We start from the raw sequence: 27,458 nt of genomic DNA on the forward strand, positions 1-27,458 counted from the left end.
TCCCAGCAGTTTAGAAACACAGATGTAGTATTTTACACACAAAATGCTTGCCCTTGTGGGATACAGTTAGAAAAGAAAGAACATATCCTGGATTCAGCAAGGTGACAAAAAAACAACCACAAAACCCCTCAAATAACAGCATAAGTGGCCCTACATGGCCATTTTCACTGTACCCACAACCCCATGGTCACTGTACCCCACCCCATGTCCAATCAAAAAAAGTATTGAGCATTCTGTTCAAAGTCTGTTTTCTACACATTACCAAGAACAAAATAAACACACAGTTGAAGAGTCCTTTGCAGCGTACTTTTCAGTTTTATTTATAAAATCAGATGCTCCTTTAAAGTGTACAGTTAAAATCACAACTGTAAATTCAACCACAGCTGAATATTGTTTCAATAAAAGACTCCTACCAACTGATGTAAAAATTCATTCAATTGTGATTCAAAACTCGATTCAGCTGGAAGATAAACTTACTAGTACATTACTCATTCAGCAAGTATTTACCACACTGTAAAAATACATGAGGGTCCCTTCTGTTCATAGCAATGCCATGAAAATATCTGCACAACAACTCATCTTTTAAAAACAATTCTACATTTATGAATACAACAACAACAACAAAAAAGAATAAAAAAAATTGCCAGCGAAATCCTCCAAGGGTTTCCAAACTGCTGACACCCCCACAGGGGGTAGTAACTGCATCAGTGCTGTACCAGCATGTTTTCCCTCTGACCCCTAAATAAGTGTTTTTCCAAGCAGCTCTAAACTGCGACATTTTGCCAGGTGAAACAAAGCCACAGAAACAAAATCCAGCTGCAACAGTCACTCCACTGGCCTTTCTGATCAGAACTGCATCTTGCTGTGATCACTCCAGCACACTACAAGGACTGAAAGATTAGTACAAGCTGAAGTAAAAACTGCCAGTTCCTGAAAACTTATGGAAATGAGGTCAAAGGCTTGATAAGGCATTTCATTGCAAGATGAAGTTGTGGTTCTAGCAGGGTAAAGAGTACCTTGGGAAAGTTCGGGGGGTTTTTTTTTTATCCTAAAGGGATAAAACCTGCTGATTTTGCAGCCAAGACCGTTTTATTTTTGGGTAAATAATTATCTCATCATCACACAGGGCACTGATTCATCCATTCATTTCCCCTTACATTATTGTCCCACGCCACAATTTTTTACATAACCCAGGACGTGTGTAGCCCCAGAGAAGGGATCCTGCACCTAAGAGTTAGCCAGAATTACAAACTTGGAATTCAAACTCCTAGGCACATGAATTTTCATTAATGTGGCCAGAGGGTCTATGGTATTCACAGCAATTCAAAAACTGCCTGGGCTTTCTGTTGCTCAGTGATTCTACTGGGTACAAACTCACAGCAGTGGGGGGTACAAGAAGGGCTAACATCTCTGAACAAGAGACACAGGTAAGATGATCACATACAGAACCTTGAGCACTTGTAGCAAAGACAGCACAGGATACAGCAAGTGAAGACTCACAGATTTTACTGCTGAATTTGGAATGAACTGCAGGTATGCACCTCTGTGTCTCTGCCTCTTTTTATACAGCTGGGATAATAACAGTCATCTTTTTGACACGCTCATGGACCTATGGATCAAAAGCATTATTCAAGTGTTAGGTACATATTGCCATTCTCCTGAACCAAGTCTCACTGGTTTATAAAACAGATGACATGTCTGCCTGCTACGACATTGCAAATCAGCTTATTTTCATACCTGGAAAATAAACTAACACTGTTAAATTCGGGAAATAAAAATAACGTACACAGAAGAGTGTACTGTTATTGTAACTTTCCTTCTGGCTTAGGGTTCCAAACTATTTTGAAGGAGACAGCTCTCCTTACCTGAAATATTCAATTTAATCTATTTCACTAAGTCTCAAAATGTATTGAAGCAATCATTTTAATTTAAGCACAGCTAAGCAGAATGAATTCTACTGAGTAAGTCTAATTTGACAGATAAGTTAATTAACAAGCTTCCCAATCAAGAAAGAAACCTTACACAAAGTATCTGATTACATATTTTAGAGCAAATATTTTAGGCAGTGTGGTTATAAAGAAGTATACCACATTTGGAAAATGCTGCAAAAAGACTAGAAAAGGTGTAAGATACTGCCCACATCTTCCTACTTCAATACCTGACCTGCTACCTGTAAACACCTACTGAAGTCTCTTATTTTAAGAGGTGTTGGAAGTTTGGACACAAGCAGTACTGAGGACGTGCAGACCTCTGCTGATTTACAACACAAGAAAAAAAACAAGTTCAAGCTGAAAAAACCAAAAGGAACAACTAGAAATCAATAGGTATAAAGAGCAGGCAAAGAGACTGAAAAAAACCCCCAAACCCATAAAAAGAACACTGCCTGAGTCAAATTAGCCTTGAAAACTCAAAACTCTGTAAAAATAGCTTTCCTTAAAATAAACTTTTACACAAAAGATTGTCACTGGATTGACTTTTACAAGTAGAGAAACCTTTAGATAAATACAGTTTCTCTTCAATGACCTGCATATCACAGTATTTTACTTGAAGCTTACCAGTAACTGAAACCAGAGCAATGAAAATATTTCACACAGCAGCAAAAGGATTACACAGAACAAAAGGGTAAATAACATGTTACATTCTAAACCCCTTTGCTGAGAAAGCTAAGGTGATTAATAACACCACAAGGAAAATCTGATTACATTCCAGCTTTTGATAAACAGAAGGGAAATCAGACAAAATTTGCCAGATTTTTAGCCAAGCATGTCCTGTTTGAAGAGCACTTGGAGACATTAATGAGAACAAGTCCTTTTACATACTGAAAGTGGTTACCAAATTCTGAACTACAAACTCCTTTTTCATCCATGGATTTCAACAGCCAGAGACTCCACTACAATGAAAGAGGTGAAATCTTATGCAGGAAGTCAACAGTGCTAAGAAATAACAAATGTACAGTCTGATGTTCGAGTTTAGCTCCACAATATGTGAGTTTTGAAAGCAGAAGATATGAAATTAATTCTTTATGGGTTTTGGCATCACCACAACAAAAATCAGAGAAACTGCTTATATTTCCTATTTGTTATGTCTGGATTCAACTCCTCTAACCACTCAACAAAGAAAACATTAAGATACCAACCCACCTTCCCAAGCACTACCAACGTAAAATAAAAGATTGCATGTAACTACTTTAACTGATAACTACTTGCCTTGATAGGGAAAGTTTCCCATGGGTCTGTTTTTAAAAAACAGAGCCTGTGGATTGATACTTTGGGGTTGGCTGGGTTTTTTTAATTGCTGCATGTCATTTTCACCTCCGGTGTATTTGCAAACCAGTTATCCTCAATTAATTTATACACCTTTCTTGATAAACACAGCTTTAAAATCAAAAGCTGTAAAACTTTACCTCAAAACACACACCACAAAAAACATAGGGAAAAATCTGCTTCTTTTTACTTCAGTTTACTTCGTTTCAATGGGCACAAGGTGGCAAAAGGCATCTGATGCAGAATAACCTGGCCAAGTTTCAGGCGCTCTTTAAAAAGCCTACTGGATTCTCAAACCACCTACAGCAATTTTTGAGCCTCAGGATATTTCAATCTTTAGTTTAGACCTTTAAATATTGAACAAAAATGAAGAGTACTGTAGCTTGGCCTCAATACATCCACCTAACTTGGGGGAATAAACATGCTCTGATCAGTAGGTTCATCACCACAGGTTCTTAAACACTGCATCTTTTCACACTTACTTGCCAACTTCAAAAGAACAAACACCCAAATAAACAAACAAAAAACTTTTGTGTTTTGCTCATCATTGAGCAGTTAAAGGTTACAAACATAACCCACTCTATGTCAAGTCTGTGAGGTCAGAAAGCGAAACATCCTCCCACTGAAAGATTGTCGTCAGAGTCAGGCCAGGAGTGGAGGAAGGCTGAGTTTCATTTGTGACTGCTTGTGTTGGAAAGAGATGGCCACGGAGGTTCACTGCTGGTATGGAGCAAAGCCAGAGGGAAAGAGGGAGGGAATTACACCAAGAGTTGCACTGACACAGGTGCTGCTGTCCTCAGCGTGGCAGCACTGGCGGTGGCTCTCCCTTGTTTTCCATGCTGTCATCAGCCACTGCAGCCTCACAACTTGCTTCCCTGCTGTCACACGTAACACAGCCCTTCAAAAAGGAGCAAGAAAGAGTAGTTTAAATTCTTTTTATGAGTATATTTCAAAGGGTCAAATCCTATGGAATGATGCATTGCAATCTCTTGAAACCTCTCACCAATGGGGTGAGATCTCTCTAAAAGCAGATTATACAGGTATCTTGCAGATACTTGCACCTGCCACTTACCTTGCCTCAGAGATTAGTTAATTTGGTTAGGGGAACATACAGTTCTACCTTTGAGATAAAAAGGCATGTGACTGTCTTGAATTTGAAGACCTTATCGTTCAGCTTTATAAGCAAGCTCCTTATTGAAGATTTGGACTGCAGCCTGAACAAAAACAGCACTGACCAACGTAAACGGCTGAAATGCCTGAGTGTATTGATATTTTTCTTGCTCTTGAGAAACGGTACAATATTGAAACAAAGTCCCCAAACAGAAGTCCTCTATTTCTTGCTACTGTCAGAGGCCTGGTTGTATTTGCAAAATCACAATCTGCACTGGAAACACGACTTTCTGCTTAGGAACAGTTTCAGGACCTTAGATAGAAAATAATGATATTTACATATCAATACATTTCCTAACAATTGACGTTATAAACATTCAACAGAATTTCCTACAAGATCACTGGACATAATTTTATTATCTGAATCAAACACAGTGTTCTTAACCACAACAGGACACAAGTTATCAGTGAGGTATCAGGAAAACAAAGACAAGTTTTCTGGTCTTGTTCCATAGCCAAGGACATACACGTCTTACTTTTTCTTCTCTAAGAGTAAATATCACATCTCAGAACACCACATTTGACAACCCCAGCCCAACATGCAGTCCTAAAACAGACGAGATTTTTCTGGTGCACAAGTTCATGAACACAGCCTTAAAATTTTCTGTACAACTCAACACTGAAGCTCTAGGTCTCTGTGGGACTAGATCTGTTTTCCCATTCTCCATAGCACCTGGCAGCACTTTAAACTGATTAGGACATTCTCTAACACACATCAGTGCAAACCAGAAGCAGTTTAGCAGAGTGCCCAAGAGTTATACCAGCTAAAACAATGAAGATTGAATGAATGAATACACCTAACCCTCCTCTGTGACAGCATTTTTCAGTTTCCTGAACACACTTGATCCAATTTTTACTGATATCCCAGCATTATATGCTATTCAATTATAGCAACAATTTTATAAGAAAAAAGAGCAAAGGACTTAACACCAAGAGAAACAAAGACAACACTAGATGCCTTACATGAGATCATGAGACCCATAAGCCAGATGGGCCTGGTGAGGAATGCCTGGGCTGGCAGAGGCAGGGATGATCGACAGCTCCCTCCCCACTGCTCACCTGGGTGCTGATCTGCAGGGGGACAGTCTGGGTCCGGATCCACGAGTGCACCTCTGCAAGCTCCTTCTTCTGCCCGTCTGTAAACCAAGGCTGCTGCTTTTGCATGACTGCCAGCTTCTCCAGATCCTGCTTTAGAACTTCCTCCTTGATTCTGCAGGGAAGAGACACCTGTGAGCAAGGCAGGCACTGACACTGTGAGAATCTCTTCACCACAATCTACGGCTGAAGCCTGGACAACATCAGCTGGTGAAAGGGAACTGTACTTTGTACCTTATTTGCTTTGTAAGGCTGCTTTCAATACTGGGCTAACAGTCTGAGGTTTGCCTGCTGTTAGTTTCGTTGGAACTTTTTGGTTGTTTGGTGTGTTTTATGGCTTTATGTGGTGCTTTTTTAATGTGGAATCCAGTTACAAATTATATATAACCTAATGACAAGAAACTTGCAAATAACCTGTAGTTTTACCCCTTTATGCATTCAAAGTACAGGACAATAACCAATCCCATCAATACTTCAGCAAAAAAGTTTACATGCTGCCTTATTTTAACAGATGGGGGAACTGGGAAAAAAAGTAGACAAAAGTAAATAACAGGCCTAAACTGCACAAAAATAACCTAAGACACCTTCTTGAAGTTTGATTGGTGTGTGTGCTGTTTCCACAGTCTCACTTTAATCCTATAGCTCCATACACAATTCCAAACTACATGTCAGAAATTGTTGATGTTTTCCAACCTGTTTGGCATTTGGTAATTCATTAGAACTCTCTCAGGTGTCTGATCCATCATCACCCGGGCTGACTCATGTTTTGATTTATAAGCTGTCCCTTTTTCTTCTGCTTCCTGATTCTTCTCTTCTTTGGAAGTTTCAGAAGAATAATTACTGGCAAAATACTTGCTGCTTTTCCCACTACCTGCTGAAAATGACCATGGAAGCAAAAAATAAAAAAAGCAGATACCTGGAAAATCCCAGTAACTCAACACAAAAAACACACCACCCTCAGTGTATTCATGCAAGTTAGCTCTGTAACACAAACACAGCTATTCCCAGATGATTGCTCTAGCAGTTACTACCCATTGAGAATTCAAAGATAAACTGCATTCTCTCAAACTATTCAAAATCTCCAAAGGTCCATTCACCTTTCTCAAAATTAATTGGTTCAGCTTCTCTGCTTCTGAGTGGTCCTGCCCTAGGCAGATTCACCTTTAGTCAAGAAAGATGTAAAGCAGTGTCTAATGCAGAGAAAAGTGATAATGAGAAAAGTGAAGAGTGACTTTTAGGTTAAAGGAATAGCTTCTTAGACTCACATTTCCAACTATAGTGACTGAATCAAACTTGGCTTCAAACACTGAAAGCTGGTAAAAAGTAAAGGCCATGGATCTCCTTACATGGATTTCCCATCCCCACAACAGTATCCTGCCATTAATTTATGTTAGCAAGCCATCTAACACCAAATACCTAAATCTTGGGACTTCCCTACCTGTGCCATGACCAGAAGTCTCGTTGAAGCTAGAGCCTAAAGAACCAGATAAAGCTGATCCACTGCCTGATGCTGCTGAACCTGAACCCAACTGTGAGTCCTCGTACGAGTGGCCAGCAAATTCAAGAGCAGCATGGTTACCACTATCTTCTGGATCATTATCCTGGAGACAAAAGGCAGATCCAACACATCCACAGAAGTTACATTTAAGTATGCAAAAGGAAATTCATGCAGTTACTGAATTTGTCACACGTTGACCAAGTTCTCATATCAATTCAACACGTTTGGAGTTTTTAGCTCTGAAAATGAGTGGCGGTTTAGAACTCAGGATAACGTTCTTCATGGGTGAAAATGAACAAGCATCTGAACTCTAGTTTACTGGTTTCTGCTGTAGATCCTTCCCCAATTTGTCAGGATATTGTAAGGTTGCATAAAGTTAACAATTTCTGCTGACAAGAGAGGAGTCAGTTCCCTTCACATCCTGTTAGATGGCATGAAGCAGCCATACACATCAAGCAAAGGTGCACTACAGGGAAAATGAGAGTCTTCCCCTGATCCACTATGCGAAGCAACTGCTTCAGCAGCTCCAAGTACACCAGCTCCCCTTTCAGGACCCTACCCTGCAGTTTCAGCTGATCCAGCCTTTCCAGCCCAATCTGGATTCAGGAGGCAGCATTTTTTTCCTTGCCTGCAGAGCTCAGACTCCTGCCTCTGAGTTTACCGCGGAAGTTGGAGAGGCCTTTTCTATGCCCATGTATGGAAACCGACCCACACGGATCCCTGTTCTTCTTTCATTAGCTGCATCCCTGGGAGACAGAGGGAGGAATTAGAAGAATATCTTCCCTTTGTTTTGGTTCTCCATAGAGACTGTGGGACTGGGTGAAAAAGGACGCAAACTGCACAGCACTAACCAAGTTCCACATGCATAAAAGCCCCAAACCCCAAATTCTAGCTGACAGTTCCATTGAAAAGGCCGCTGCCAGAATGCTGAGCAGAAGCAGCCTGTGGCAGCCTAGACCAGAAGATCTCACATTTCTGTCATTTACTAAGTGCCCACATTGTACTGGTACAAGTTCCCATAAGCACAAGTATAAACTGCTTTCTCCACCTCCTGTGCTATTTGTGACCTGCAGCCTACATAGCACAGCCGTCAGAAAAAGCAGCTAACAAAATCCGTGTCCCTGACACACAGACCATCACCACCAGTTCTCATGACAGAATACTGTGAAAGCCAATTTCTCCTCCACATGAGGAACCTTTGTTACTTACACGTTTATCTTCTGCACGCGGCTTAGCATCAGCACTAACGGAAAGCTCCATCGGTTTTGGCAGCTCTTCTTGAAGCAAATTCAGCTGAAGTGGGGAGCTGCTCCTCGAGCTGCTCAGCAGTAGGGCCTGGTCACACTGGCCCTCTTGCTGGTCCTCCACAGATGAGTGAGGAGAGGCTGGAAAGGGCTGATCCACAGAGCGTGGTGTTACTGGTGATGGAGCACAAGGAGGGGGTGCTGGAGGTAGCGTGGTGCATGGATATGAACAGGGGGTATAAACACACTGAGGGCTCGGGAGAAAGACATGGGGAGGCGTCTGAGTATACATGGGGAAACCCTGAAAAAATACAGCCATAAATGTGCCTATGTTTGGGGGATAAAAGACTGGGTATGACTGTGTTCCACAGCATAGTTGTGATGACGGCATGGACTGAGGTGGTAATGAGCGAAGGGCAAGCTGCTCTGCTCCAGAAAAGGCTGGAAAAGTAGACACTGGATTCAAATAGGCAGGAAATCCCACAGGAGGATGGACATTCACACTGGAGGAGCTCAGATAGGACACTTCTGAGGGAGAGAACAACTGTTTCTGATTCGCTCTCTTGTCACATGGAAGACTATTTCTATTTTTACTAGAAGAGTGGCTATCTGAGCACTGTCTCTGAGGTTTCTGGCGCTTGAATTTTCCATGTTTTCCTTTTTTACAGCTAGCTGGGCTCATCTGCTTTGAAGGGGAATCGCCTGAGGAAGAAAAATAAACATATTCACTGAAATGACAGACACAGGGAAAAAAAAAAAAAGAGAGAAAAGAAAAAAGAGAAAAACACACAGATAAGTGAGTGTGGCTTATTCAGAGAGCTGACTTTCCTCTGGATAATTCTTCCATAAACCAGTGATGGATTTGCTGACATATGTATAATATTTTCCTTCATGTCATCAATTTTCTTATTGATCACTTTGGCTTATCCCAACCAGATCTTTTACGTTCTTTCAAGGGGAGGTAACAAACTACCTGGGATTTGCAGGCTTTATTGGAATAACTATCTGCTTTGTGAAAAGTCTAAGACAGCAAGATCCAAGATGGAGCAGACCTTCTGTGTGGGCAATGCTGCTGTCAAATCTTGGCAATCCAAAGGAAGCATTCTGTAAGCAGCCACAATAAGACACTCACTAAATTATACAAAAGAGAACCAGACTTCATGGCTAGGCTGGTCTTGTAAATCAGCTAACAAGTCTTTATTTCTCAAAGCTGCTGCCTACCTTGGCCACAGGAATGTCTGTTGTTACTTCTGCTTCCTTGTTGAAGGTAAGTCCTAAATGGAGAGAGCAAGACCCTCTGTCGGAACTTGTCAACATAGTTCTGCTCCTCCTTTTGAGTGTGGGCTGACAATGTCTCTTTTGTTAGCCCAACTGGCTTTAAGTCCTCAGGCAGCACTGCAAGACTCTGAGCATTCACAGGAGGCAGCTCAATTTGTTCACTTCCAACAGCGGCATCCTCCATTGTAGTCACTTCTTTGAAGAGGGAAGAAAATAAATCACTCTTTGCTCTGCCCTTCTGGTGTCAACCATCACAAAACCCAGAGTGTTACACAGAAAGCAACCTCATCTGAGCTACTGAGCAGAGGCATGGGGAGAAAACAACCTTTCAACTCAAATATAGTTACACTAACATCAACTGAGCAAATTACTTTGTGTGGTCTGGAAAACTTCAAATTCACTTTGAAGTCAGAGGCACTTCTTTCTTCATATTTTCTTAGTACAATAGCAGCTACATACTCCTTTTTTTTTTGTTTTGTTTATTTCTGCATTAAAGTGAAGTAACATTGGCCCCATAGTAATTTTTATTTGAATCCTCAATGACCAAAAGCACACTTATGTCTTTGAGGCATATGCAACGAAGTTCAAGGAGAAAGGAAACAGTGTAGCCTGTTAAAACTATTTTACTAAAGCACCCTAAAAACTTCCAGCCTGAGCTGAAGTTTTTCGTTCACAGCATCCTGAGAAGTACCTTAAATATTTCAGAACTCACATTCATCGAGGACGTATCTTAAATGAACAAAACTTTCTCACCGTGTACTTCAGGCTGGAAACATTGCGTAAATTTAAATATCAGTCAGTGTTTCGTGAGTGTGAACAGTACCTGATTCAGGGTGTGGGACATGCACTATAGTGCTGCTGTAGCTGCACTGGCTGGTGACAGATATGACACTTGGAGCCTTGTTGGACAGGGTCAGGTCTGCCAGAGGAGCTCCCACCATGCCTGCAGTTGTCTGGTCTTTCAGCGTCTCTTCCAGACCAGCAGATATTGGCGTGTGGGACTCAACTGCTGACAGCATAGCAGTATCTATTGGCAAATGACAAAGTTTCTACATGGAATCCAAGCACTATGCTCCCAATTCATCAAGTCTCACTGGTTCAGAAATAACCAGTAACTATGCAGACTATTAAATAAGACAGTCTTATATACTAAAAAAAAAAAAAAGCCATTTACATGCCAGTGCAATGGCAGCACATACTAAATGTGGCGCAAAATGAGTGAGCAACAGAGGCTCATTTAACAACAACAAACAAGAGTTCCTTTGATGCATTCAAAGACTTAACATTTTAGCTTTTGTTTAATTGGGAGATCTAGGCAATTTAGGCAAATAGTTACTAAATATTTACTAAAATACAGCAACACAGCAGTTTAAAAAGTGGACAAACCTTGGAACACAACAGTGACATATAAAAAACACCAAATCAGTTTTTGTGGCTCTAATACAATTGTCAGTACACTTTGTGTTACCTTCCAATGCCCTGACTTCCTGCTGACTTTGCTGGACTTGTTTGTCATCTTCTGAAGATGACGATGATGTATTTTCAGAAGATTTACATTTCCTTTTCAATGCTGGAATACTGCAGCTCTCTAGATATCTGAAATGAAAGCATATCACAGGAAGCTCTTTCTACTTTGGGGGGATTTTTTCTCCATTTGGAGATATAAACATTTGAACAATCCAAACTGGAGATCCAGAGGTTGTTAACTAGTATTTTAAATTCACTGCAGGAAGTTCTGGACACGTATCTGCTTTCCAAGGAGTATTTTAAATAATATCTATCACTCTTTGAGGGAAAATAAAAATAAAAAAGATTACATTATCCACTGGCTTAAAAAATACGGTCATTTTATAAATATCAGCTTTCTGTTTTACGTGGATGTTCTCAGAGTGTGTAACGAGAAGACACGGACATATTATGACCATCAAAATTCACTTAAATTCCTATTGCACCAATGACAAATGTCAACAAATAGTTGCAAATAGAATCCTAGGTCTTAAACTTTTTGTTACTATGTAATTCAGATTGGGCAATCCATCCCAATGCTCAGAGAGGCAGAAAACTTGACAAACAATCCCAAATTTATCTCAACTCAAACCCCAAACAGTTCAAAGGCAATGCAAACTGCTTGGATATTTACTGTCTACCGATTAATCTTAAACCCGTATCACTAAAATAGTTTCATCGTTTATTACCTGATGATACTATCAACACAATTGATCTGCTGATAGGAAGGAACATGTGGAGTCTTCTTTGGATCATCATAAAATGTGTTTCTTGCTTCTTCTGTGCTATCCCCTCTCAGTGTCTGAAGAAAACAGGAAGCAGTGTGCCTCTTCCCTGGAACAGAGGAAACCTTCAAAGATTCCTCTCAAGGGCATCTAAACACCATCCTCACACAGACAGATATATACACACAGATAAATAGATACTGGAATCCACCTAATGATACAAGGACATATGGTCTGTGACAGCATAGCCCTCATTATGAAGTTATTCTGCATTTTCATCTCAATTTATGTTTTGAGACAAGGGAAGGAGAGGGGGAAAGGCACCTGAAAAAAGCCAACCCCCCCCACCTTAAACATCCATTTGAAAAAGGAAGCAAACACAAAGAAAACAGTATATAAATCCCCCTGCATTTAAGTTACAAATAAAGCAGCAATTAATATTACTCTTCTTTCAATTTATACATCACAAAATCCAACCCATTATCTAACAGTAATTCACAGCTTTGTATACCATGGACACATTGGCCAGAGTCCTATCAATTTTGACAGTACAGTCCTCTAGGACAACACCTATAAAAGTTAACTTTTATAGAGTATCACAGAGCAAAATGTTTTAATACAGATTCCTATGATATTTGAGAGAACATCCAGGTTTCTCCATATTATTTGTGCCACAAACTGCAAATAATGTGCATGGATATAACATTAAGCACTCAGTTACTAAACCCCTACTTCAGCGGGAAGTTGGGCCATATTTTCCAGCCTATGATCATTTCTAGGAGTCCACAAAGTAAGCAAGGGGAGCTTCCACACTTGCTACAAGCATCTGTGCATTTTTACTAGAAAATGTTAAAGTATAAAAAAGGAGAAGTCTGTTAACCTAGAAAGAGATAGATATGTTCCTCCATATTTCAAGGAGGAGTTAAAAAGTTATTGCATCTGCTGAAGTTATTTTTAGGGGTGAATTGGGGGGAGGGTGGGGAACTTGTTTGGGTTTTAAACAAAACAAACATCTTATGTCTGAGACATGCTAAAAAATGCTGTCTAAAGTTCTTCAGCATAACACCAGGTAGCCAAACTCATGGCTACAGATCTACAGGAGTTTGTGCTATCTTAAGGATCATAACTACCATTAACTTACCACCCAAAACTTCTGAGCTCACAGCCTGTTCATTTGCATTCTGTGGCTTGCTCCTCGATGCAATGTACAGCTGCTGCCCCAGGTTCTTTATTCGGTTGACATCTGCACAAACTTGTTGCAATGTCATCTTGAGACACACAAAAAATGAAAAGTCACAAATAAATGAGTACAAAGAGCCCATAGGAGCCGACTTGTGTTCTTGTATTCTTCAAATTGAAAGGAGGAGACTATCAGCCTAAGCCTGGTATTCATTGGTATTTGTAGACTTTATTAATCCAATCACCATGGTTAATTTAAGTAAATTAACTATGATAAAGCTCAAACAGCCTCAGCATTTGAATGCTTTAGTACCCATGCCAAGCCCTGTGAGTGGGAATAAGCTGATGACTTACTCAGGAGCCTCACAAGGAAATGAGGTAATTGCAATGTTTGTTTTAGGACAGCACTACTTCCACTCTCTTCTATAGCAGTCAGCAAAATTAAGAGCAAAAACCAAGAGCCAGCATTCTGTAATCAACCATTTTATTTTGAACATGGCTGTATTCTTCCCACTTCACTAAAATTCATTATGAGAAGCACATATGTACACAGTAAACATTTTCATTTTTCCTGGTGTATTGTCACTACTCTGCAGGCAGTGACACATTTATACACTTACTGGTTCCTGTGTCTCCTCTGCACAGTTCCCATTGGAGTCACTTGAAGATGCTATGCTGATGTAGTGCTCATAAGAGCCACTGCTTCCAAGGCTTCCGTAACCACTGGAAACATTGCTGTGAACTGGCTGTATGAGAGGGACAAAAAATTTAAAAATCACCCTCTGAGAGAACAAAACAAAGGAAACACCATACTTCGCAACACAGAACTTCAAACAAACAAAGACAATCAAGTGAAAAGTCAGTATTTGCCTGGGCTCTACCATTTGCTAACAAAAAACACTCTACCATACTTCAAACTGTTTCAAGATGCAAAAATGTCAAACAGGTTTGGTGGTTTTTTTGGTAATGAGGTGGATCTGTATCCATGTAGAACTTTCCTTTCAGACCTTTTAAAAGGCCATCCTCAAAACACCCCACTAATCAGACTCAGCCCTCTCACTCAGAAGGCCAACCTGTGTTCTGAAATTCTTTTGCCTTCTTTACCTGCAGAAGCAGTTTGTAAATTTGTCCTTGTAATTCTCTTATCTCTTTCTCCACGCTGCTCATTTCTTTACTTCTTGGGGCAAAGACATCTTCATTCAGAGGGCTTCTGGAGAGAGCCAACAGTATTTCACTGTTCATTTTCATTTGATGAAGAAAAGATAGCTACAAACACTTATAACAGATTCTGAATTGATTATGATTATTTTATTTTGACTGTTGAGTCAACACAGGAATGTCATCTGTCCCAACAGCTGCTCTGCTGGGGTACTGGGCAGTGATACCAGAGCAGGGAAGCTCCAGGGAAGTCAAAACACCCATAAAATCTTGTATAAAAGATCACTTCGAAAAGCCAGACGACCATTCCCAAAAGCCATTTCCTCTAAGAGAAACCAGGTAGGAAGGCTGTCAGACTATTTTTAAATTTCTTGAAAACCAAGGAGAGACATCTGAAAAATTAATTTGTACATTCAATACTAACTGCATTTTAAAAAGACGCTGCCTTGGTAAATATTTAAATGCTGTATTAAGGATATATGCCAAATGAAGGTCAATTAATTGGGTTCTTCTGGTGACACAACCATGAACTAATTTTAGGTATTTACTTGTTAAAGTGATCTAATTTTATGCTGCTTTTTAGCTTTTGCTCAACTAAAACTGGTACTTTGATTTGCATCAACTATGCAAAAACCTACTAAAATAAAAGCTGGCTTTGCCTTTTACTTCAAAGTAATTCACTTATTTTCACACTTAATAAACAAGATTACTGCTGTTGTGAAGGAATGAACTGAAGACAGATGCTAGGCTATTGTCACATCTGCAAGAGCAAATTACATCTCTAGTTTAGTACTTAGGCTGGTTTGTTTTTCAGAGTAGTCAATGAAAAGCACTTTATTTGATCAATCCTGCAGCTGACTTACGTCCGGACTTTGTGTCGGCCAATGATGAACACAACTTTCCTGCTCCAAGGATTCACAAAACTGGACCAGCTGGTGTCCAGTATGACATAATCTCCATTTTGAGTACAAAATCTAATAGGTAAATGCTCAAAAGGGGGTTGGCCAGCAAATTTCAGGACTGAAAGAAAAACATAATCAAGAGACAAGGCTTAGCTTACATTATGACACAGTAGTGCAAGCACAAACACTGATGACTGGGGTTCTTAGAACATTACATGATTACTGCATGAGTTAATTAGTTAATTTTTGTCTAGACTGCAGATCAGTCACATGTCAAGCAATATGATAAAGGTATGATAAAGAATCATAAAACCAACAGAAATTCCTCTAAAAGCAGCTCTTACTTTTCCGGTGAATAGTGATCATCAAAGGACGATCTTCTGGGTGCAAGTACATCAGAATGGATGTTCCAATTAAATCCTGAGGTAAGTAACCCAACAAAGGCACTGCTCTGAAACCCAAACACATTATCACAGGTTATAATTTAGTTTTGACTACTTCCACCCTTAATCCTTTGGTCAGTGAAGTGCTCATGCATGATCTACAGTGAAATGAACTAAGGCTACAGAACATTTCCCAACCCATCTCATAATCCTGCACTGTAATTTCAACACATAAATACCCATGACAAACATTTCTGTGCCTGGAGATTTAACAGATATTCACATTTGCAGGCAGTTTTGTGCTTGTTTACATGCAAAGGAAAAACAAAATGGATCTTGAAGACAACGGGTCATAGGCAAAATGTCAGTAATTATGCTCATTTTCCACTGTTGATGCTACCACAGCTCCCCATTGCCCTGGGTAAGGAAAACTGACTGCAGTTCTGTTCAAAATGTGTTTTAAACTAACAAAGGAGATTACAGCTGTGGAGTGTGAGATGTTTTCCATGAGTGGAATAACACAAAACTGTTTTGTTTAATTATATATTGCCAATCACACAGCTCAGCTACTTTACTTGGGTCTCCAGCTGCATCATTCAGTGATTTTTTTTTCTACCTCTCCATACATACCTCACAGGTCTTAAAAACTCAAATCTCTCACCTGTCATCTATGTCCAGAAAAACACATCCAGGGGTGTGTGTGGTGGTGAATATTCTTTTATCCATAGGAATTCGAGGAGCTAATAGAAACAAAATATGCACTAAGACAGAAAACTCGGGCATTACTGTTGCTCATGATATTTACTGGTTCCTGAAATTTATAACTGTTTGCTGCTTTCTAACCAGTAACCCACAGAAATATTACAGATTCTTAGGTACTACAGACTTCTCTCAAAAACAATAATAACAAGTAGAGGTCAAATGTTTTGGGGCCCAGCAAAGGCAGCACAGATATTCTGGATTAGCATGCATGCACACACAAGCTGTGACGTACACAGGTGAGGCTACCCAAGCACAGGTTCTAAACAAAGGAAGAAGACTTTCATAGACTGCATTTATCTAGTGGTTTGGATTTTTCTCCACTGGAGCCTCCTGACTTGCCTTCATATCCAGAGTGGATTTTCTCGGCCAAAGCTAAGCAGCAGGACTCTGCATCCACACGGACAGAAGTGCACACGTGGACCAAGTACGGGGTGATTCGGAAGGGGTAACAACGGGCTTCTTGTTCTTGATCTTTCCCACCCCTGAGGAAAAGCAAAAGGGATTAACACCCTGGTTTCCCGACTCACACACTGTGTGCCAGGGCCGAGAGCCCTGCCCAGAGAAGTTATGCTGAGCACAAACCCAAATAATCAGGTCCTATGCACACTCCTTTGAGATCCAAGGTCAACACACTCATCAACACTGACCTCCCTCCTGTTGAAGCCAAGCAGATGTTTTGTCTCCAACACTTACATTCGAAGGCTGTCTAGAAATACTTCTACTCTAATGGTTAAAAACTACCTTCTAATTCTCAGTCCAAGCATATTCACAAGAACCACTCATTTGGTTTCATGCTCTCCTTCAAGCTAAAACAGTTCTTCATTTGTTCATTCTGTACCATTTTAAGGAAAAAAAACATAAAATATCTGTCTTCTTCAAGGTTAGTTTCCACAGACCTACGTAAGAAAAACTGCTCCAGACTTGGTGCATTGTTGTTCTTTGACTATCTTCCATAAGAATTTGTCTTGAATTCTAGAACGTGTTTGAACTGTAGCAGCACACAACATTCTTGATGAGATCTTAACCACGGCTTTGCAACAGTTGCAATAACGACTGGCACTTCCTATTGTAAGTGCTATTCCACCTGTTACAATTTCAATATTGTACCCAACTCTTACAGAAAGAATTGAGTTAAACTTTTGAACATTATCCTTTACACTAAAAGTTACTTTCTTATTCCACACTTAGTTTTGTAAAATGTTTCTAGAGAGAAGCGAGTGTCGTAAAAACTACTTCTGACACTTCTGTCTCTGGGATAACAAAAGATACAAATGGAAATTGGATACAGCAGGAGTTTAACTCATAAAAACCCATTTCCTTACTTAAGACTAGAGAGTGTGCTTGTGAAAAAATATTTTTACTCATAAAGCCAACATAATCAAAAGATCTGTTACAAAGAGAAGTACATAAAGATGTTGTACAAAAACATGGAGAAAAACTGTTGTAAAATGTTTATTTATCCAATGAACTGTTATCCCAAGCTAACACTGCTATCTGTCCTGCTATATGCATTTCAGGTGCCCTTACACAATTCAAGAGACAAAGGTGGTTTAAGAGCTATGGTTGTTTAAACACATATGAATGAATCAATGATCAGCTGAAAGATGAGTGTCATATCTGCTCAGAAGCAAACAGTTCTTACTGAAATCCAGAGATCACCTGAGTCTGGGACAGAACTGCACTGAAGACTGAAGGCCAATCTCAATTTTTTTCCTCTTTTAGCTCTAAGATTAGTCAGGTACTAAGCAACAAACAGCATTCACAGCAGCAGCAAGTCAGGCTTCACAAGCCTCAGGAGTCAGGCTTTGCACTGGGACTTAGGTGACCTGAGTTTCTGTCAAGGCTTTTGCCCCAGTCTCTCAAGCAATCAATCTCAAGCAAAATACTTTTTGCCTCCACTCTCAAACAGCAAAAGTAAAAGCAATTTTTCACAAGATCATTCTCCTGCATGACAGGAGGAAAAATCAATCAGTCCAAGAGAAAAATGTATAAACAGTTTTCCTTCTGTCCCAGTGCAAGTTTATGCATCACTTTGGGAAAGACGTTCAAAATGTGCTAGTGGATGCGCTATTAAACACAGAAAGCTCATTTTGTAATGGAGTTTCATGAACTCACATTGGTCAGCTACAACAAGAAAACAGTTTCTGCTAATACTGTATCCCTCGTCAGCCTTCACAAAAATAAAACTATAATAATGCACTTACCTGATCCTACAGAAAAAGGATTTCACCTGGGCATATTCATATGGAGAAGCTAATAAGATGAACACATTGAAAGTATCAGTTAATATCTGAAAAAGGTGACACCTATCAGAACTCTGTCAAACTCTGCATTCTCCAGACTTTCTGAAAAAGACTGAGGTCTCACAACCTACTCTTTATTAACCACTGAACTGTCTGTTCAACAGTCTGCTCACACCTTGAATGTTTTCTCTCTGGTCCACTCACTCTTAAGAAAAATGGCTGACCTGAACTAAATTCAGAGGAAATGCATATGAAAAAAACAAAACAAAACAAAACACAAAAACCCCACCAAAAAACACCAAAACCCCCCAGCCAAACAAATCAACCGACACACCAAATAAACTTTCTCCAGTGCATCACCGTGAAAAGGAAAGGTGGTATTTTCTGCCTTTATGAGCCAAGTACCAAAAACTATATACAGACAAGACCACAACTCCACTGGGGTGCCACTGCTCTGCTGGGTAGGCACATCACTGGAATCCCTGGCATTCAAAACCTCCACATGTCTCATATCCTTTGATACCAAAGGACTTTGGACTTCTCAGAGCTGATGCCAGAACAGCCCCATGTCAAGGTGGCCAAGAGACACAGCCTTGGCCTGCAAACTATGTTTGATTGTTATTTGATCACAAAAAACACAGGACTCAAAAGTCACAGTTTGGACACATCCAGCACTAAATAGCAAATGAGCTTGAAACGTGGATTTGATGAGCTGTGTTCACAGCAGGCAGTGAGTGGACCATAAAGATGAAGCACTTCAGCATCCATAAGGTGTAGATTAAATGACTTTGAGCTCACAATCAGACTTATTTTCTTTTCAAGAAGCAGCAGTATTTGGAATGAGTAAGATGATGCATGAAACAATGACGTATGTGCCTTTTATTTACCCCAAGTAAGAGTTAAGCTTTTAGGAGACCAGCTAGGACTGGTCCCACAGCCACTCCAGTTTTCAAAGTGGAAAGGAACAAATGAGGCTGATACATGTTGCTAGTGTAAGCATTTAAAATTAACTATTACTCTGTCCTCATTCTGCAAAGACAGAAAGTCACAGAGAGCACTTAAGAGCATTGCCATGTCCCACCTGTTTGACTTTCCATGTTCCAAAGAGGCAGGTGAGACTGATCAGTGTGTGTGTAGAACACACTCACATCCTGAGGGACAAGCAACTCCACAAACCGGGAAGAGTCCAACACTTTCTTCTTACAGTTCAGAATAGATGCTGCCTGCTCAGAAATATGCACTATGCGTCCAGACAGCAAAGAAAATACGGCCACAAACGTGTCCTGGAAAACAAACATTGAGGGCAATTGTTGCCTGAAACGTGGTAATGATAACTTAAGGATAAAAAGCAAAACACCCCCAAAACAAACAAACCAACCCCAAACCACCACACACCACCTGAACCTCAGGGTGAGGTTCAAAAATGTGCTGGGTAGTGTGTGATCTACTACACTCTCCAGTGATACAGCAGTGTACTCGAGATTTACAAATGCTAGTAAGACTGCATTAGTCTTCTCAAACCAGATTAATGCTTATCTTTGCTCTGAATGACTGGTTATCACACACTCCTCCACAAATTTCAGAGGATTCAGCACAATTCCACACGCAAAAACATTCTGAGAGCTTTCCAATATCTTTGTATTTTTTCAAGCATTATTAATATTTCTGATACAGCATCCAACAGTACTGAATTTCAAGAAACACTTCTTTAAAGCAGAGCCAGAAAGCATAACATATATTGCAAAACAAGAAAAAAAAATTAAATGCGGAATACCAGTAGAAACCACAAGTCCCTCACAACTATGGATCTGATTGGTTTTTAGAAGTTTCTGCTGTCTTAAGAGACTACTCTGCTGTAAATGAATTCTCAAAGAGCAAGTAGTTGCTTCTGGCCAAAAAAACCACCAGAAACCAAATCAAACTAACAAACAACAAATTACAAAAAAAAAACCCACCCCCCCTAAAAAGCAAAACAACCCCACAAAAAAAACCCAAAAAACAACAAACCCACACCCCCAAAATCTTAGTATTTCTTCACTCACTATTGTACTGACACAGCACAGATAAGATGTAATCTTGATTTACCTCAAAAAACTTGAAGGTCTGTCTGGCTAAAATGCAAAGGCCTTTAAATTTTACACATTCTATTTCCACAAAACAATGTTAGGAGACTAAGTTTACTGAAATTGAATGAACTCCTTGAGTGTGCTGAATTCTTACAGTGTTTTTTGGAGTGTGTTCAGATGCAACTGCCACCAATTCTTCTATGCTGTATGTCACCACATCTGTCTGAAACACTCTTCGGTCATTCAGAGCCTGGAAAAAGTCATTGTTTGCTAATTGGAAAAAAACAAAACAAAACAGAAAAAGCAAAACAAACACAACGAAGTCAGTAAGGAGACTACTTTTAAAGTATTTCTTACAGCCCTTGTACTTTTGTCATCTTTTTGGTGAAGTCCAAGGTGAGATGAGAAGGTCTGTGCAGTGACAAAGGGAAAAGGAATACTGATTATACTACTGGAGTAATCTCATTTTGTTACAGAAAACAAGCACGAAAAAGTAGTACAATTTTAGCTACTTAGTTCTGTGGGAAAACACTAACCAATAATTTTTCAAAGTGGGATGGGAATACTGTTTTCTCAATATCCATAAACAGCTACTATTAGGGACCTCTTAGCTATGGGACTCTGAAGAAAAGCGAAGCAGTAGGGGGTTATCTCAACAGAAGAGATAACATGGTTGTTTAACAAAAAAATTGGCAACAAAACCATAGTGCTTCAGGAAGTCAACTCTTTGCAGGGTAACTGGAATGCATTCTTTTAATGCTACTTGTTGCCAGACACGTCTATGCAAACCATGCTGTTGTTCTTCCAGATTTTCCCCACACGTACCTTGGACCTGCTGGACACACTGCAAGGCATAGTTGAGAGCACTGATGGTACTGGGCTTGTTAGAACTCCTTTTCTCTTCAGGCAAACACCTTTTCATTTCTTGGATCATCATCATCATATCTCTGTGGGACTGGCTCCAATTCAGCTGCTCACTATAAAACAGAGGTTAAACTTTACCAGAGAATTCTGGTGTAGGAGGTCTCTTTTCCTATCACCCAATTAAAATTACACCCTAAATTAACATTTTATGGGAATGGCTGCAGAGTTATGCAATATCCAGGAAATGTCCTAATGCTCATTCACTAAATTTCCTGCTGCATCTTTCTCACTTCTTTGCAACTGAAGACTTTCTCCTCTACCTTCCTCCTTCCCAAGTCCAGCGTCATGGATGGCAAAGTCACATCAAAACCACTCTGCTTGCTAAGATGCCCAGCAAACTAAAAATGTTTACTCTACACTGTCCAAATATCACAGGTATTAACATAATTAATAAATACTGATTCTTGAGCTAAGTTTTTCTAGCCTTGAAGGCTGCACCTGGTTATAAGCATCTCAGGGAACCATGAGGTCCTCAAAATACAAAGATTTCATTCCTCGTGACTTCAGAGTTTTCATCATACTTTTTAGCTGTTGACTTCAACAGCTACAGACCTGTTATCAGATAAAATGAAATTTTATCTCTCCTTACATTTATTTCACTGACTTAAAAAATAAGCAGTCAATAGCCTCAAATCACAGATTCTAACCTACAGATGAGATACGAACATAATTTCTTTAAGTAACTTTTTTACAGTTGACACTGTCATTAATATCGTACTCATACTACATAAACCATTACATAAGTCCAAGTATTGCGTGGTAACTTTAGATGCCTGTTCAACGCCGCATACATTACAGCTCTTGAACTCTTCTTTAATTTAAAAAAAAAAAACCCAAAAAAAAAACAAGAAAAAAACTGAATTTCCGAACTCTCATGAAAAATGTTATTCCAGTAATTTCTACTTTGGTACGGCTAAATAAGTCTTCAGCTGAACTACACGTCTAAGCTACCCAAGGGTCGCTGACGTGCGCGGCTCAGCCGATGTCAGAATGAGGCACAGCTTATCGGAGCCGCGAGCAGCTCCGCGCTCACCGCACCTGCACACGCCTCGGCCCGTGACCCATGGGGAGACAGAGCCCGAGCGGCGTTCCGGGTCCCCGCTCCCCTCCCGGCCCGGCCCCGCCGAGCACATCCCCGCGCGCTGCCCGGGTACCTGTTGGTTTTTTCGGCGGCCGAGCCGCCGCTGGACTCGGGGCTGTGCAGCTCGGTCCCGCCCGGCCCGGAGCGCCCCGTCCCGCCGGGGCCGCTTCCCTCGCACGCCGAGCACCGAGCGCCCGCAGGCCCCCCGGGCGCCGCCGCCGCTTCCCGCCCGGCCCCGGCCCAGGCCGAGCCGTGCTCCGCGCTGCCGCCTCGGCGCTCGCTCGCCTCCATCCCCGAGCCGCTGAGCATCACAGCGCGGGAGGCATCGGCCGCCGCGGCACGGCCGGAACCTCGGCCTGCGCTACGGGCGCCGGTGCTGCAGGGAGAGCACGCGCCGCCTCACGGGACGGTGGGAGGAGCGGCGCCCCCCCCTTCGCCCCCCGCTCCGCCGAGCCGAGCGGTGACCGGGGCCGGTTCTGCGCTCCCGCGCCGCTCCCCCGCCGCCAGCGCGGACGCCTCGCAAAGGGCCCCGGCGGCCTCCACTTCGCCTTCCCGCCCCTTCGAGGCCGCGCCTCTCCCACCGACCCCGGGCCGTTCCCGCTCGGGGCCGGGAGCGCCCTGAGGGGCCGCGCCCCCGCCCCGCGCCGTTACGTAACGCGGCGCACGCGGCGGCCCCGCTCCCACACACCCGCGCCACGTGCGCCGCGCCCCGCGGACAGAGGAGGAGGCGGAGGCGGGGTCGGAGCCGCTTTATTGGAGGAGACCGCGCGCGGGGGGCGGGGCCCGCATGAGCGGGGGCGCCGCCCCGCCCCTCACGCGGCGCCGCACGCGGCCCCCGTGCGCGCGCATGCCCCCGCCGCCACGTGCGGAGCCGGCCCCGCCCCTGGGCGTGGTCGGGAGAGGGGCGGGGCCGGGACGGGTGTGGCCCGCCCCGGGTCCTGGAGGCACCGTGCGAGCGGTGAGCCGTGCTGGTTAGTAATTAATGACAGGAGTGTCTTAAGGCGACCAGTAAAGTTAGTTAACATCTCGGTAATCAAAATAGTTTTGCTTTAAACAGCAGTATACGGGCTGAGAAGGCAGCAGGTTTGAAGTGGAGAGGCTGAAGAAGATTCTCAAAGGCACCTTCAGTTGAAATGAGTTTCTTCTTGTAACTCATGAATATACGCTCCAGACTGCAAAAAGAAGAAAAAGGTTGGACGATGTCTTTCAGCCCCTCACCATAACAATCCTGCATTTTAAGAATTTTAGATAATAGAGATAAATCCCGCTTAAATCCCTTAAATCTAAGAATTTGCTCATGTTTGTTTTCTTAGTTGTATTTTTCCCTTGTGCTTGCATACCAGAACTGTGTCTCTGATATCCGTGGTTACTGCTGTGTTTGTTACTATTACAGTACAAACTTAAAAACTCTGTCTTCCCTTTAAACACTTGGTGATTACATGAGGACTCAAAGACTGATCCATACGTTCCCTGGCTCTCTATCCTAACCCAACGTTAGCCTCTCATTTCACTCGGCAGCCAAACCTCTACAAAGCCTCCCTGGTGTGGCAGCACATTTGTAACTGCCACAACAAAGCAGGAAGCCAAGGCAGATGATAACAGTTCTCAGACAAGGACAGTGTGTGGAATCTCAGGTTACACTTCCGCAACAGGCAGCTGTAAAAAAACCCCAAGGCCGTTCCTGGGTTCCAAGTCCTTGCTATTTTCACTTTCGCCTTTGTCACCCTCACTAGTGGTTGAGATTCCAGTACTGGAGCACCCGCTGTTATTGCAGTTTGCCACTCGCTGCATGCAACTGTTGTTAAATCCATCACTATTTCAAATTCATGTTAGGTATACTTCCATTTGAGTATCCTGCCTTTGCTTAAACTGTACCAGTCAGCAAATTAACACCATCCATTCCAAATCTAGGAGAAATCCCTGGTTTTGGTCAAACTTACCAATAATGATGATGATGATAATGACAACAACAGCTATCAATATTGCCCACATCTGTGAAAAAAAGTCATACAACACTTACTACACCCCATGCAACAGTATCAAGTACCCCACAGGGGAGAGGAAAACAGCCCTTGCAAGGGACTTTTAGCACTGTTTGTCAGATCTAACGTGGCAAGCAAAGGTTCTTCAGTCAGCAAGCTCAATGCACTACTAGCACTCAGAGATGGCAGGCCATGCACGCAGGCAAACAGAGCAATCTGGTTTTCTCCACGTAAAGCCTGTCCCAAGTGAATGCACAAGCTGTTCTGTTACTCACCAAAGATGAATCCAACCTTTGGCAACAGCTACAAGTACAGGAGTCTGAGTGAGCTTCTTCCACTTTCTAATACTTCCTGCACATTAATTCAAGCTACGCATTTTTAGCCTTTTCTTCTTGTTTCTCAAAGCCTCAGATTACTGAAATGCTTCCCCTCTGGCCATTATCAGACAAGATAGGGCAGCATGGCCAGTAATGCAGCTTGTTGTTACTTCACCCAGCCACCGTGCCATGCTTTAAAAACTAGATGCTGTGACTTAAATAACACTAGCTAAACTTGCCATGCTTTAAAAACTAGACGCTCAAACAACACTGGCTAAACTAAACTGCCTTTTGAGACACGAACTGTAACAGTGTTACTGGCACAGTGCAAGCACACAAGCCAAGGTTACCTTGCAGTTCTTCCACCAGTACTTCCTCTTCAACTTGGCCGCGCTGGTCTCAAACTGGGAAGCCCCTGCTTGCAGGGCATCAGCGCGGTCATCCAGCTCTGACAGCTTCTGATCTCGCTCCAATACCTTGTCCACGTTCACTCTCATGATGTCAACAACCTACAGCAGTTCAATGCTTGCAGTAAGTGACCACACAGCAGAATGTAATAGCAGCCAACAGACAGCACCACAAGGTACGCAATATCTTCTCCGAAGTAGGGGCTATTGCCTTTTAGTATATGCAGCCATAAGCTTAAAGAAAACTATGAAATCAACCTGTGGCTAGAAGTCCTGAATGCCTACTTTAAAAAGTCAGTAGCGCTGGCATTCCTTCAAACCTGGGAAATGATTACTGACTTGCTTCAGAAGGATTTGAGAATATAAACATGAGAGTAAACCACGTCAAGAAATACTTGCCAGCCAGCCTGGCTTTCAGACTCCACAAAAATCACATGTGGTAGTCAGCTCTCATGGCTACTGATGAGAAAACAGCTTCTTCTCTTTAAACAATCTTTACTTGTGCCAAATCCTCAAGCACTAAGACTGCAGCTGATGTTCGGACACTGGGAACCTCTTTCTGCTTCCCCTTCATATAATGAAGGGAAAACTAATCTGGGAAAAACATTCCTTCTAACTGCATAGGTTTCCTGCAGAGTGAGGACAACACTACTATCAGACCAGACTTTTACCTCATCTACTTGGTGCTGAGTTTGCTGAAGCCGGCGATTGCTGCTAGCAGCCATGTTTGAGCTTCCGGGGACATTGGCTGACCTGCAGTAAAGAAACGCATCATTATACATCTGTCCTAAAAACTGGCAACTTGCGTCCTTGTAATCAATACAGGGCAGCTCCTTACTGGAGAAATGGTGCTTTAACAGCTGACAGTGGGTGCGAGTCATGCAGTGTCCCAAACATCTTGGCAAAAAGCTGCCTGCTGTGCTAAGAGGCAGCAGTGGCTTGCTAACACCACACTTTGCAATGAGGCAGGGGACAGCTCCAACAAGGGTCCACAAGGCTCAAAGAATGAGAAGTTTGGGCTCAGGGTTGCTCTTGCTTTCTTGTATGAACACAAATACTAAGTTTCAAGAAACAGTAGTTCAAAAAAATTAAACGCGAAAACTCAATCCTTCTTCTAACCATGTGATTTTCAAGTGATGCTTCTCTTTTCTTTTGAAAAGGTTGGTATGGAGCAAGAGAAAGCGCCGGAAGAAAAAAAAGTATTTGGAAAATACAAGAATTTATTTTTGGTCAGCTTTGAATTCGTAACAGAGTTCTTTTTACCAACGACAACACTCTGTATCTTTATAATGGAGGCAAGAGCTTCTGTACATACTCCTCATTACCTTTTCACCACCTGGCCAGATTTTTAATGCATATCTCTAGAACTATCTGCACTCAATTTCCTTTTCCATGTTCTTACTTTTTTTCACATCAGATGCTCGTTTAGTGCATCCTGGCACTCCAAACAGCCAACTCTGACTGTTTCCTGTATATACATATTTGCACATTGGCTTCTAACTTGCACGTAATGAGTACAAACACAACTCGGGAGCCAGGGCAAGGCTAAGAGCCGGCCCTGTACAGCACAGTATCACTCTTTTGGCGTTGCCGCCACTCTTTGGTGCTGCTTCAGTGCCAGTCCCAGGTGAACAGCCTCGGAAATGACACCGCTTCCTGCAAGGTTCCAAACAGAGCAACGCCCCGGTGCCCGGCAGGCGCTGTCCCGGCAGGGCGGGCCCCGTTCTGAGAGGCGCCAGGGGCTGGCGGGGCAGCCAGGCCTGCGCAGCCCGGGCCAGCGCCCCGGTCCCTGCCCGAGCAGCGGCTCAGGCGGGGCGGCCCGAGGCACGGCCGGGCCCGGCCTCGCCTCTGCCGCCGGCCGCGCCCGCCCCTCCGCGCAGCCCCTCCCGGAGCCCCCGCCCGCGGGGCCGCACCGGGCCCTGCTCCCCAGCTCCCCAGCTCGCCCCGCACTCACATGCTGGCGGCGGGACGAAAACGGAGCCGCGGCAGCAGCACCCGGGCGTGTCCAGGGAGAACTGCGCGCGGCGCCCGGCGCTGACGAGTGACGGGGCGGGGCCCGGGGCGGGATCGGGTCAGGGGCGGTGGGTGAGGCCCGGGCCCGGGGCGGGATTGGGGCGGGGGCTCAGGGCGAGGGTCGGGTCCGGGGCGGGATTGAGGCGGGGGCGATGGGTGACGGTCAGGCTCGGAGCGGGATTGAGGCGGAGGGGATGGGTGGGGGCCGGGGCGAGATTGAGGTGGGGGCTCAGGGCGAGGGCCGGTTCCGGGGCGGGATGGA

The 27,458-nt window shown here is 42.7% G+C and overlaps 2 protein-coding genes across 7 annotated transcripts; both read right to left on the reverse strand.

Annotated features, from left to right (window-relative positions):
- Nucleotides 1-295: 295 nt before the first annotated feature.
- On the reverse strand, nt 296-22,786 carry PER3 (period circadian regulator 3). Of its 6 annotated transcripts, none has more exons than XM_040084364.1 (21): nt 22,551-22,786; nt 21,298-21,449; nt 20,627-20,742; nt 19,488-19,689; nt 18,368-18,416; nt 16,503-16,645; nt 16,063-16,141; nt 15,363-15,469; nt 14,980-15,136; nt 14,063-14,168; nt 13,579-13,704; nt 12,921-13,047; nt 11,744-11,888; nt 11,017-11,144; nt 10,372-10,575; nt 9,492-9,740; nt 8,236-8,972; nt 6,967-7,129; nt 6,222-6,402; nt 5,493-5,643; nt 296-4,161 (listed from the first exon to the last, which is right to left on the reverse strand). In XM_040084364.1, the coding sequence occupies exons 1-21, from the start codon at nt 22,784-22,786 to the stop codon at nt 4,060-4,062; spliced, it is 3,660 nt and encodes a 1,219-aa protein (XP_039940298.1). In that variant the 3' UTR covers nt 296-4,059. The 6 variants fall into 6 exon arrangements, 5 of the variants coding, with proteins under 5 accessions (XP_039940298.1, XP_039940299.1, XP_039940297.1 ...); XM_040084365.1 differs by having other exon boundaries at nt 6,222-6,399; nt 9,492-9,743; XM_040084363.1 differs by having other exon boundaries at nt 9,492-9,743.
- Nucleotides 22,787-23,310: 524 nt separating this feature from the next.
- On the reverse strand, nt 23,311-27,249 carry VAMP3 (vesicle associated membrane protein 3). Its single transcript, XM_040084543.2, has 5 exons — nt 27,138-27,249; nt 25,855-25,936; nt 25,127-25,285; nt 24,418-24,469; nt 23,311-23,649 (listed from the first exon to the last, which is right to left on the reverse strand). Coding segments are annotated over exons 1-5 (315 nt in total). The 5' UTR covers nt 27,140-27,249; the 3' UTR covers nt 23,311-23,629.
- Between the last annotated feature and the right edge of the window lie 209 nt (nt 27,250-27,458).

The sequence above is a fragment of the Hirundo rustica genome, chromosome 22 (assembly GCF_015227805.2).
Source record: "Hirundo rustica isolate bHirRus1 chromosome 22, bHirRus1.pri.v3, whole genome shotgun sequence".
Lineage (NCBI taxonomy): Eukaryota > Metazoa > Chordata > Aves > Passeriformes > Hirundinidae > Hirundo > Hirundo rustica.

Excerpts from the sequence above, each read along its gene's own strand:
- PER3 (XM_040084363.1), bottom strand. The coding sequence starts at position 22,786 with ATGCTCAGCGGCTCGGGGATGGAGGCGAGCGAGCGCCGAGGCGGCAGC. Across the intron at positions 16,142-16,502 it reads AATCCACTCTGGATATGAAG|CTCCTCGAATTCCTATGGAT; the intron begins GCAAGTCAGGAG and ends TGTTTCTATTAG. Across the intron at positions 13,705-14,062 it reads TTTACAAACTGCTTCTGCAG|CCAGTTCACAGCAATGTTTC; the intron begins GTAAAGAAGGCA and ends CCTCTCATACAG.
- VAMP3 (XM_040084543.2), bottom strand. Across the intron at positions 24,470-25,126 it reads ACTGGTGGAAGAACTGCAAG|ATGTGGGCAATATTGATAGC; the intron begins GTAACCTTGGCT and ends TTTTTTTCACAG. Across the intron at positions 23,650-24,417 it reads TATCATCATCATCATTATTG|TCTGGAGCGTATATTCATGA; the intron begins GTAAGTTTGACC and ends TTCTTTTTGCAG.